Raw genomic sequence first — 12959 nt, 5'->3', positions numbered from 1 at the left:
CATCCTCCCCATCCTCATCCTCATCCTCCCATCCTCCTCATCCTCCCCATCCTCATCCTCATCCTCCCATCCTCCTCATCCTCCCCATCCGTCTCAAGGGGCAGAACTCTGAGGACTGCGGGAATGCAAACTTCCAAGGACCTTCTAGCCACTTTGCCATTTTTTATTACTTTGAAGAAAAAGTTTTAGAAAAAGATGGGGAATTCAAAATGAGACATATTTGAAATGAAATACTGAAAAGAATTTAATTAAAGGGGAATTTTAATATAAAGCAAGACAGTGAACAAGGTCTAAAAATGTCAACTTTACCGAAAACTAAAAAAAATATAAATGAAAGACAAACTGCATTACACACCGGGTCGAGTTGGGGATAAGATGCTGTTTCTTTACAAAGGTTGAGACAGGTACCGATAGTGGAGACCAGGAATAGGGGGAAACAAAACTGATGTGCTAATCAGCTTGGAAATGCCAAGAATGGCCACTGGACAGGATCTCCTACTTAAGAGGAATGAGTAAGAACAACATAAAATCGCAGGCTGTATTTCTCTTGCAAGATTAATTTGTATGCTTGTGAATACGTATAGTGCAGCTTCATTAATTTAAAAAATGCTTTGGAAAATATATCGAAATCACAAGGCCAAATGTAGCACAAAGAGAATGAAGAAGCATGTGAAAAGTCAGATCTGGGAACCTGCACAAATATTTATTTGTAAAAACAATTTCTGCATAGAAAATTTTCTGTTGCCCACAACACCTTCTAAACAAACTGCAAATAGGGATGAACGACAACCACCCACTACCTGATGTGACTGATGGAACCACATGAATATTGAGAGTAATTCCTTTATTATGACTGTGGTACAGCTTGATAGCTACACATGAATCTCTGGAATTTGCACTCGTACAAAAAAATACCAAGTAAAGAGTGCAAGGTTATTTTATTTTCAGAGAGATTTCTACAATTATTAATTTCTATGGATATCTTAGGATTTTTAATAAAAAGAAGGCAGTCTGGCTTATAGCTTGCACTGAGACTCCTCAATAAACAGCTGCCGAGTGAGTATGGAGATGGTGCAGGGCTAGGACCCTGGGTGGCCTCACCTCCATCACGACGTAACGGTGTGACCTCACCTTTCTGGTTTTAGCTGGCGCATCTATATAGATAGAAATTCTGCTACATAACATGACTAGATCTTGCCCAGCTTAAACAAACAAACAAACAAACAAAAGTCCTTTGGTTTCAGATATCACTCCTAAGGAAATACCAAATCACACATAAATCTTTCGTTTTAGGCTTGATTTCCTTTAAACAACAGCAGACCCATAAATAGCCATGCTTTCTGAAAAACAAAAATGCCTCTCCCCCTCTTTTTTTATTTTTGAGTAAAGGAACAGTTTCTCAAGAAAGTTTCCACTGAACCCTCTTCAACTTCCAGATTTTAAAATAGGGATGGTATAAGGAGGGGCTTTTGTCTCATTGCTGCTGTTGTTGAAGCATACTTATTTTCAGTTAAAAAAATTTAGAAATCTATGAAATAGTAAAACCCTTTTTACAACTAACCTGCCAAAATATACATGTATCCTTCTTTATAAGGAAACTGGAAAACTTTTTTTTATTGAATTTTGACCAGAAATCACAGCAGATGTTTTAAATATATTTTTTCTGTATAACATACTTCGATTAAAAAATAACTATGATCGGAAAATTTATTTTCTTATTGTGTTTGCATTTTGGTTATACCTCGTATCTTACTTCTCTTCCCTATAAATCATGCTATTTCATTTAACATTACTTTTGTCACTTTGTATCTTAGAATAAAATGTTTAAAATCTTAACTAACATTAGGCTAAATGGAGATTCTGATCTATGTGGCATGTAGGTCTAGATAACTATATTTTGTTTTCATCTCTTAGGCTATTTAAGCTATTTAATGGCACAAAACTAAAAGATATTCATAATAATCCAATGAGCTGTCTTCAATTTTCTATTGGCACATTTGATTTTCAGGCCAATTTGAATATCATATAGGTGAACAGACACTCGAAAAGGTAGAAGGTATCAAAAGTTAAAATGTGCAAATAACAACAAAAAAAAGAAGGCAAGTGATTTCCCTTCATTTTTAGAAATTTCTCAATGTTAACATTATATTTAGTGCACCACTCAGCAATCAGCCATGGTATTAATTACCTTAAAAATCTCATACGGTTAAGCATAGATAATAAAAGATCAAACTCTATAGGCACTTTGGTGCAGATGCAGGAGCAAGCAGAGACACTCCAAATGTGCAACCCCCAATTTTTGTAAACAAGCAAACAAAAAACAAAACAACAACAACAACAAAAAAACCCAAGCGGAAAAGGTAGAGAAATAAATTATTGGAAAGTCCTCCCGAAATTCAGAACTTTCAAGTTAATTAAATGTAGTTCGACAAACTGCTAGAGAACAATCCCCATGCACTTTCTGGACTTTGTTTTCCAGCTTTTCTCATTGGTGCTTAGAGCAGGCATGCAGGTGCATATACTCTATCCTCAGCTGCACAGAAATGAACGATCAGTATATTCATTGGCTTATTAATGAGCACATTGAAGAACAGGTACAAGGCCACCTACCATTGTCACTGTCTCCTTCAGATGGAACACTGTAGCTAGAGCTGTCCCATGTTTGTGCCTGTGTAAGTTTGTTGAAGGAGATAGGAGGAAGAGTGAGGGCTGGGTCTGCAGGAGAGCAAGAGAGCCGGTCCGCGTACAGTTGGACAAGGACCAGGAAAAACCAAAGGGGCAGCAGCATTTCACAAATGGCATAAGGTTTGTATGGAAATGAAGCGAATTTCATATTATGGGATTTAAATTCAAATGTACAATATAGGAGAAGAATGAAAGATGGCGCATGAAATAAAAAGAATGATAAAAACCGAGTGTTAGTACTTATCAATCATATACTTTGCATGCAGTTAATATCGTTAATCTTAACAGTTCTGCAAGCCCACAGACTCAGAGTCCTAATGAATCATGTCAGCAGAAAGGAAGAGTACCCACAGATAACATAGATACAAAGCAGAAGACCTACCAGACACCTTTTCAAAAACCTTCTAAATAACTAACAATCGTAGCAAATACGATTCACACAAAAAATTTGGTTACACAGACAAAGCTTAACATGTGTAAATATATCTATTATTTAGCAATGAGACTATTACAGAATCAGTGTTTACCATGTGTCAATTTTTCTCCAAGGCAATGTAAAATTTCTCTTTAAAGGCTACTGGCATGCTTTATTGATAGGCCAACTCTCTGCTCAACCCTGGACACACACACCCCTCAATACTGTCTTGGTACTGATCAGCAGAAAAACATTTTTTGACACTAGCAGAGTCTCTTTAACAACAAACCTCATTCACCAATAGAAGTCAATCAATTTCAAGCACTTCTGAGTTAGGAATGAATATTTGAGTATATACAGTTGTCTCTCTTTGGCAGGAAACACAGAAGAGAAAAAAAATTTCTTTTGAAGAAAACTATCAGCCTACTTAAGAATCTAAGTTCCTATTCCAACTTGCTGATTTGAGCAGTCTATTTTTATTTATAACACAGAAATCACATAAATCCATATCCTTAACTTTAAAAGAAAAGTTAATTGGCTTTCAAAAGTTCCAAAGCTACTCAATCAAATAGAACTTCTTTTTAAATCATATCATCTTCAATTAAGATTGCTATCTATATTATTTTTTAGAAAATGTGAAAAATACATACTGTAATATGTTTAAATTACTAAATAAAATGAAAAAATCCCCAATATATAATACAGTTTTATAAAATTCCAACATGCCACTTGATGTTCCTGAAGATAAATCAGCATTATTTACAGCAACCAAACTCCACAAAGCTTTCAACGGCTAGAACAATTTCCACAGTCAGCATTATAGAAAGGTTGGAAGCTTGGAGAGGAAATTATCTTTGTTTTCTGCTATTCAAAATAAATACCCCATTTCTTTTTCCACCACTACAATGAATTTTAAATGGTTGAACAGTACAAGTACAACAGTGATAAGTCGAGTTCGGACTCCATAAAAGAGAGAAAAAAAAATCATTGAGACAATTTTACAACTAAATTGTAAAGATGCACATTCAAAAGAATATTGGTCTTTGGGGATTCATTCAACTTTTGATTGCTCAATTATGAAATATATTTAAAATTCCTTAAAACTACCTGTAAGGATTAGAAGCAAGTCTGTAGCCCAATCTGAGGTCCTGAATGCATAGAGATAACTCTCCTGGAAGGCTGTCACTGAAGGCACGGAGGAGAGGTGCCCACCTGATCATGTCTCCCGGTACACACCTGAGACCCCAGGGAAATGAAAGCCCAGCCCAGATCTGACTGCATACGCTCACTGCCATAAATGAGGAGGCCAGTCATTTGAGCCTTATTTCATGCACAATTTGGCTTTCCATAACACACCTACTAACCTTTGCCATGCCCCAGCATTTTCTCAAATAGCTTTGCCTTATAGCCCATCCAGAATGCCAGGAAACCATTACACCTGGCTACATGTTACCCATCAATCAACTTGTTCCCCAAACGAAAAAGTTCCTTCATACAGGAATTATATTTGTTTTTTTATGGGTACCTGTTTACAAAATATACACACATATAACTTCTGTTTGCCAAAATGCTTTACTGAAAAACCCAGGAACATCTAAGTTCTTTACTAGCTTTTTACTTAAATGTGTCTGAATCCTTTCTTAGCAGTTACTTAAAAGCATTATAGTCACGACTGTATGCAAAGATCCAAAAGTATTAAAATAAAAAAGGACTAAAAGAAGGTAGATAGTGCTAGAACTTCAGTGGAGAAATCAGAAGAACCGAATTTTTCTATGCATCATCGTCCTTCTTTTTAAAACCAATAGTTATTTTGCACATTGCTGTAATTTACATCTGTGAATACACTAACAATAAATTAAAAGAAAGTAGGTAAAATAAGCAGAAAGGCTCTTTTGTTAAATTTTATTTTATTATGTTATGTTAGTCACCATACAGTGTATCATTAGTGTTTGATGCAGAAAGGCTCTTTTAAAGAAATGACTCCTGGCCATTCATGTGAGCCTTGAAATGATCACCTTGTTGCAGGAGGAAATGCATAACCTTACAAGGGTTAGAAAGCCAATAAAGGATATTTTAGAGGAGTCACCCTGTCAGAGGCTGCTCTTTAGCTCAGCACCTTACTAGGAGCCACTGGGGCAAAGCACTAGCTATTTTATCTTCCCTGGGTAAAACACTCATTAGAATATTTCTTCCCCACTAACATGCCCCATCACCTTTTCTCTTTGCTCGGATTGGAAAGGAGGTACGATATCTACTACTGTTAACATGGACATAACAGGTGATTCACTGAGAACAAGGCTCCAAAGTCTGGCCTCCCCAAGCTGCAGCTCTGAGGCTGGGACTCAATGTTCACCAGAGTGCGTTCACAAGGCTGCTCACGCTAACACATACACATTTAAGAGGCTAAAGGGAAACCACTGAGTGTTTAGAAGTGTCAGGACGCTGAGGTTTTAATTTACCTGATCGAGGCTTGAGGCCAAATGGAGTTGTGCTGTTGGTGGTGGGAGAGATTGCAGGCGACTTCGCTCTCATCTGCAGTATTGGAAGGAAAGGGTGTTTTTCTTTTTAAAAAAAACAAACGACTAAAGCAGAACTACACATGCTTCTCTACGTTCCAGGATTATAATTACACCACTACCTTTTTGATTTGCTGCGTGTGATGAAGACCTGACTAAAAAAATATGACGGATGCATCTTCGCATTGCAAATGGTTGAAGTGGCATCACCAATAGAATGCTGTCTGCGGGGAGAGCCAGTCAATTTTCATTTGCGCAACAAAAAATATAATCATGTGACACTGGCGATCTTTTCTGCTCCAGAATAGATGTGTGCGTGGGTACACACACCCAGGCACACACTCACACCCCCCTCACAGGGGGCACAGCTGATGAAGAATGTCATGACACAATAAGAGAGGAGAACAGGTCACATTGGACAGAGTCTCATCTATAGGGAAACCACCCACTGCTCCACTGATGGGTAATAGGACATTCGAAATGCTGCCTTTTGGAGCCATCACTCTGTCTTCTGTAAAGACGCTGCCATATTTGGTTTTCAAAATACATCTTAAAAAACTAATCTTTCATTATGGATAGGGCCAGATAAGACCACGATAGCTAATGAGAGAGACTCCCCCACAGAATCTGCAATACAATTAACTCATGAATCATGACAGTCTCAGATTATGTATTTCTGTAAAAGGTATTCCAATTCAGCCTTCACAAACTACCTCGTCTTACAGCGATCTTCAGAAAACTTACCTCATTTGGAGAATACTCGCTCCCATTGCTCTGTGATGTGAGATCATTTTGCACCTTAAAGAAAAAAATGCGTGGTATATTCCATTAGACCATAAAATTATTGAGGCAAGAACTGCATCCTTCTGACTTCCCTCATATCCCTGGCACCTGGGCACTCAATGAATATACACTGAATTAATTAATTAGTGTGTTAAATAGCTAAGTAGGTCATACTGACATTTGCTAAAAACATGCAGCCGTACTCACACACACACAAAAAATACATCTAAAATATCACACAAACTAAGAAAAGGGATCTCCCAGGGCAAAGAGCTCAGTCCAAAGTACTTTTAAACATAACCCGCCTTGCTCGATGACCAAGCCACGTACAGGCTCCCACTCCTCATTTGAACTACAGGTCTTTAGAAATGGTCCAAGGCAGTATTTCCCAAATACACAGAATCTCACTGGGAGCTTTTATTTTTTTAAGATTTTATTTATTTATTTATTTTAGAGAGAGGGGAGAGAGAGAGAGAGAGCTGTGCATGAGCAGGGGGAGGGGCAGAGGGGGTGGGAGGGAGAGAATCTTGACCAGACTCCAAGCTGAGCACAGAGCCCTATGGGGGTGGGGCTCGATCTCAGGACCCTAAGATCATGACCTGAGCTGAAATGAAGAGTTGATGGCTTACCCGACTGAGCCACCCAGGTGCCCCTCATTGGGAGCTTTTAATAAATATACATGCCTACACTCCAAATTACCCGAGACAATCTTGTTATCAATTCGACGCCAGTTTGCTTGGGCAACCAATGAGGAAACTCTAGATTATTTTACTCAGATCAGCCTTCTTTATATGGTCATCAAGGAACCCACTGATTACCCTAAAAAAAAACCTGGTGATAGCTAACATAAACATCTTCATTTATAGTACACCAAATTTGTATAAATTTAAGATGGCTATTCCTATTCCTATTGTTGAGGAGTGCTATTTAAAAAATACTCCAAACTTCGACACATCCAAAGGAAAAACATATTTTTAGAATAAAATGTCATTAATTTCCCTACTCAATTAAATGGCTTTGTTAGAAATACTAACAAGTACCTGCAGGTTTGAGTCTCTCTATGAGCTATTCCTTCCTCCAACACTGTCCCCAATTTGATATTATTTATGAAGGAGACTATAATTTGCAATTCTTCCTGAATAGATGCCAGTGCTACCCAAACTTGATACCATCATCTCAACTATGTTTAAAGTCAGACAATGTGATGTAAAAACCCCTTGGCAATCTCGGCCCTACCTGTTGAACTGGGTAGGGCCACAGTTCACACCCCTCCTCGGTGCTCTACCTGGCTCACACACTGTGCTGATTCCGCCAGGGCTGCATGCTGGGACCCATCCAAATCCAAACAACCCCCAAAATCTACGTTTACTTCCCTCTCTCTTTAAACTCTACCTCTTCCCCAGTCTCCCAGAGCACCTAAAATACTCAGGATTACAGACCATCTCAAATTCTTTAAATTTTTTCAATATCCAAGTCTTCTTCCCTCCACATTTTTTTTTAAAGATTTATTTATTCATTTGAGAGAGCGAGAATGAGAGAGAGAGAGAGTACACGAGAGGGGGGAGGGTCAGAGGGAGAAGCAGGCTCCTCGCTGAGCAGGGAGCCCGATGCGGGACTCGGTCCAGGGACTCCAGGATCACGACCTGAGCCAAAGGCAGTCACCCAACCAACCGAGCCACCCAGGCGCCCCTTCCCTCCACATTTTTTAAAACCTCTTAAAAGGAGGACAACTTCATGTCCTTAATAGCCCAATCCTTGACACCCAAAACAAAACCAAATCCAGCGTAAGTACTCCACAAACACTGGCTAATTGAGTCAAGACTTATGCTAAGGTTATTGCTTTCCTCCGGAATGAGATAGAAAATATAAAAATAACCAAATCATAAATGAGGACCACATTTAAATTCTGCATAATCATTAGCACTGGCCTAGCTAATCCACTACTTTCTCTTCCTCCTCCTTGTGCCTTCCAGAGCCCACTATCGGATCCCTCCTTTTCAAAATCATTGAGATGTGCCTGTCATGGACAGATGAATGCCCTAGAGAAGGAAGACAATGAGTAAGAATTTCTTACACCAAATAGGAGTCCTCATTCAACCAAAAAGAAAAAACTAACTTATATTAATACAAAACGTTATAAATCAGAGATGGGAGTGGAGGTATCTTTTTTTAGAAGACTTGTGTCTTAAACTGGTACTCCTGAATCATGCACCCAGGTGGACATCTGTTTTACTAGCATCAAAAGTGCATCTGCAGCAGGACCCTAACCAGTTATAAAGTACCTCTTCACTGACTGCTTATCAGTTGCAATGGAAAAACAGAACAATAAATTACACAGTGGACAAATCAAGTTACACAACAAATGGGCAATCAAATTAACATCACCAATCAGGCCCATCTAGACACGTGTGATATCCTGAGATGGACATAATGCCACCTGTGCAGTGTTCTGATCAAGCACACAGAATCCCAATCTAATCATGAGGAAATATGAGGGACTTTTGTCTCACAAAATAAGGGGCACACCATTAAAAAAGAGGAGAGCTACGTTCTTCAAAATTTCAAGGTTGTAAAAACCAAAGAAAGGTTACAGAAATGTTCCAGAGTAAGGGAAACTCCAAACACCTCCTCCTAACTAGATACAATCCCTGCCAGTGTTCCTACATGGAAGTAGAAAAAAAAAATCTGAAGAACATCATTAGATCAACTGAACAATTTGGAATATGAATAGTAGATCAGATTAAAACAGTTTATCAATGTAAATTTCTGAATTTGAAAACTGAAATGTAGTTATGTGAAGTAAAACCTCTATTCTTAGAACACATACAGTGAAATATTTAGGGGAAAAAGGACTGTGATATATGAAACCCTCAAATGCTTCAGAAAAAGAACCGTGTGTGGAGAAAGAAAGAGAAGAAACAATATGACAAATGTGGTAAAACAATAATAGGTCACTCTGGGTAAAAGGACGCAATTTTTGTAACCTTTTGTAGAATCTTGTAATTTTCCCCCACATTTTTATGAATTTAAAATTATTTCCAAATAAGAAGCTTAAAAAAAAAAGTGGGTCAACTATAATCAATCAATAATAAAATAGTGGGCCTGCACAGAATCACAAGGAGCCTGTCTCAAAGGAGAGCCTGAGGGAATGGGCCGGGGGCAGCCTTCACACAAAAGGCTTCCTGATGTTCCAGGACTGGGTAATTCAGTGATGCCTCCACCAGGGAAGACACGGTGCAGTAATTTTGTCTGAGGACCCCACCAATAATGATAATAGAATGGTAAAGTGAGAGTCATAGCTAACGTCTAGGTATCCTGGATTGTGAGACTGGTCCCAATTTATAGAAAATGAAGGTGAAGTTTAGAGAAGTTGCCCATAGTTAGCAAGTCTTTGAGGTGGGATTAAAACTCAACATAATTCTAAGTCATGGCGCTCAACAAGGAAACCAGAGTGGTCTTATTTAACAGAGACTTAGCCAGTTAAGAGTGTAAAACTGCTTCACTACACTTCACATGCTCAAACACCTCAGGGACATAAATTGGTGTGTCCCGAAGTTAGCCACCCAAACCCACTCACTACGGTGGGATGAATTAGGGTGTCACCCAGATGTCACTCCCAAGTCACCAGCTCAAACCTATTTTTAGGACTGTTTCTCTGGGACCTTCTAGGCTCATCTCTAGTTTTACATCAAAACTGCTTTCGACAGCCCCCCAATTTCCACCCAGCATAATTCCACCCTTACTCTGTCCCCACATAACCCCACCAGGTCTCTCTGCTAAAGTTCTCCTAATCCTCCCAGGCACTTCCCAAATCATTTGTTCTTGCCTCTCAAGTCTTTTCTAGTTTTTTTCCACCTGGCCACTCCCTAGGCTTCGTTCTTGGCTCTAAAATCTACACTGAGTGGTCCTACCTCTCTCTGATGCAGCAGGTTCCCTCGCTATCTTAGTTGCTACTGCCTGGCTCAGCAGAACTATCTGACTCCCCAAATTCAGAGAATTTAATGGGAAGAGCCAACTCTCATCTTTAATGGAAGATGAAGTAAAATAGATATGCAGGAAAACTAAGTAAGGTAAAAGTATAAAAAATGTGAAAAACAGACCGTGAACAAAATTGAATACTAGTCCACTAATGAATGTTCTACCCTACGATCAATCTTTTATAGACTATGGTAGCCACTATTCTGTGGTAGAATACCGCACAGAGCTCTGGTTAATCCAAGAGTGGCCTTACCTCACACACCAGAGAGGTCTCCAGCTGTATTTGACCACTGTAGGAATAAAGAAAAGAAAAGGACATAAAGTGGAATTTAAAGCATACATATTTCAATGTAGAAAGAGAAAATATATTCAGTTACAAGAAGGTCAACATACTTTAGTGCAGAATCTTGTAAGTCTAAGGCTTCTGCTGATTCCACAGGATAAAAGTTCACAACATTTCTCTCTGTAATATCGGTGTTTAATCTAAAGAGGAGGGGAAAGAAGATGTTAGCAAATTTATTAAACTTTTTATATGTTCTATGACTTTAATAAATCCAATGCTTTGGGTCATATTTAGTTTATAATTTTAATATATTAAAAAGTTATGTTTATCATTTGGTTAAGTAATCAAAAATTTATGGTAGAAATTTCAAATCACATGATATTTTCCCACTCTGTGCCAAATTTTATATAATTTTAATTTAATTTTCTATCTGCTATTGGTATTGAAATCCAACTTACTTGCAATGTAACAGTAATTTCTGCTAAAGTCATAATATCCATAGATAGCACACACTAAGTCCTATTCTAGAACTTGATTGATTTATAGAAGCAAATAAAATTGCTAAGAGTACTATATTATTTTATATGTACCAAGGGCATTTTGCTTTAATAGGAAGATATCTCTGATATACATGAATATTCTCACTTTAAAAATTAAAATTCATAAGCAATTTGATGTGCAATTTTATTTGTGAAATTGTCTTACAGATATTTTCTGAATTTCTGGCAATTTCAAGAGTTGAGTTCTCTTTAAGATCTGTAAAACCAGGAATTGCTGTAAGTCATATAAAAGTTACAAGGCTATCTTCAAAGGCAGGGATGAGTCACATTATATGTGCTTATTGAAAATGCTATCAAACCAATAATCAGAAATACTTAAGAAAAGAAACCAAGATAAAGGCAAAATACGGTACCAATATTCAGCTAGCTTTTCTGATGTTAAGGTTGTATGCAAGGTAAACCTCTAAAACTGAATCCTATAATCAGTGGCTTAACTCAAACAACAAAAAGTTTGGATCTATGAAATATGAGATAAAGGAAAATCCCTGTATGTATGTAAAGTTTTTATTATTAATATTCAGTCCCAAGCAGCTAGAAATAAGTGACCCCTTGAAGTGCCCTCTCTTTTTAGAAACACACGCAGGACTCTTTTTATATTACTATTATACTGATTCACAGAATATTATATATTAGAACTGTCCTTTTGTGATAATTATTTCAGGATGAACAACAAAGACCTAAAGCAGCCAAAGGTCTTGTGGATAATTTAAAGGGTGGAAATGAAATCCATATAAAGTTTTACAACATAATGCATTTTAAAATAGCACTCCATAAAGATGTAAATCAATTAGCTCTTGGAAAGTTACTCAGGGCTGTGTTCTTCCACAACTCAGGCACACACCCACCATTCTGACTTGCTCAACATTCTTGGCAACTCATTGCCTCAAACATTTCCAAGCTACAGAGGATTGAATCCTGAGGTTCCCGGTTCATCCCACTTCTCATGAAGGAAGGCAAAACAAAGGCCCAGGGCTGGGAACCCTCCTCCAGGTCAGTAGGATTTGTACTACCGGGCTCCAGTCCCACATTCCCAAGCCACTTTTATTGGTGGACAAAGTAGGCTGTTGTTTTTCACTTCGGGGTTCACGTATTAATCAATCTCGAATTTGTAAGAAAAGTGTATTGGAGGAGTGATATAAAATGTAAAAGGTGGAAGTATTAAAACAGTATGAAGTTTGAGCCCAACTGGGGCTGTGTCTCTGTCACATCATGTCTTCAAGGCTCGTTCCTGGACTCACGCTCCCTTCCCATTGATACGTTTGCCCTTGGAAACCTCATCCTCCTTAGATAGCTCTGTTACTGCAGCACAGTGTGAAAATGACTTCCAAACCTAAGTCTCGAAGCCCCAGAACTGAACACCTAGCCGCAGAGTGGACGTTGCCACCTTGGATTTTACTCAGTGTGTCCTATGCTGACCCCAACGTCCTCCCTTCAAACCTGCTGTCCCTCCAGTTTCCCCATCTCCAATAATGAGAAGGGGCTCAGATCTAAACACTGTTCCTTCCCACTGTTCTCACCACCCACTTCAAATGATCGCCCGAAGAACTACAACGGTACCTACCACTGAGTATCTCTAATTTATATAATCTAAAGAAAAATATGAATTTAGAAATACCTACGGAAGAACATCCATTGTAATATATTTCCTTCTAGTTTTAATTTTTTCTAGGTTTCTGACACGATTGAGACCTAATTCTGTCTGTATAATTGGGATCAAACCTTTGTATTTTATATACTTT

At 38.2% G+C, this 12959-nt stretch overlaps 1 protein-coding gene across 3 annotated transcripts in view; it reads right to left on the bottom strand.

The window, feature by feature from the left end:
• The window catches only part of LRCH1 (leucine rich repeats and calponin homology domain containing 1), a 191099-nt gene that overhangs the window by 31769 nt on the left and 146371 nt on the right, over window positions 1-12959 (bottom strand). For 2 of the 3 annotated variants that reach the window (XM_021697827.2, XM_021697828.2), the window contains exons 12-15: window positions 10771-10860; window positions 10631-10667; window positions 6361-6414; window positions 5560-5632 (exon numbers count right to left, since the gene is read on the bottom strand). In XM_021697827.2, coding sequence (XP_021553502.1) covers window positions 5560-5632; window positions 6361-6414; window positions 10631-10667; window positions 10771-10860 — 254 coding nt within the window. Of the gene's footprint in view, window positions 1-2610; window positions 2716-5559; window positions 5633-6360; window positions 6415-10630; window positions 10668-10770; window positions 10861-12959 lie in introns of all 3 variants that reach the window. The other variant, XM_044913553.1, reaches the window with a different exon arrangement.

This window comes from Neomonachus schauinslandi, chromosome 3 (assembly GCF_002201575.2).
Source record: "Neomonachus schauinslandi chromosome 3, ASM220157v2, whole genome shotgun sequence".
NCBI lineage: Eukaryota > Metazoa > Chordata > Mammalia > Carnivora > Phocidae > Neomonachus > Neomonachus schauinslandi.
Note: the sequence above shows the minus strand (reverse complement) of the source record. Positions and strands in the feature narration are given on the sequence as shown.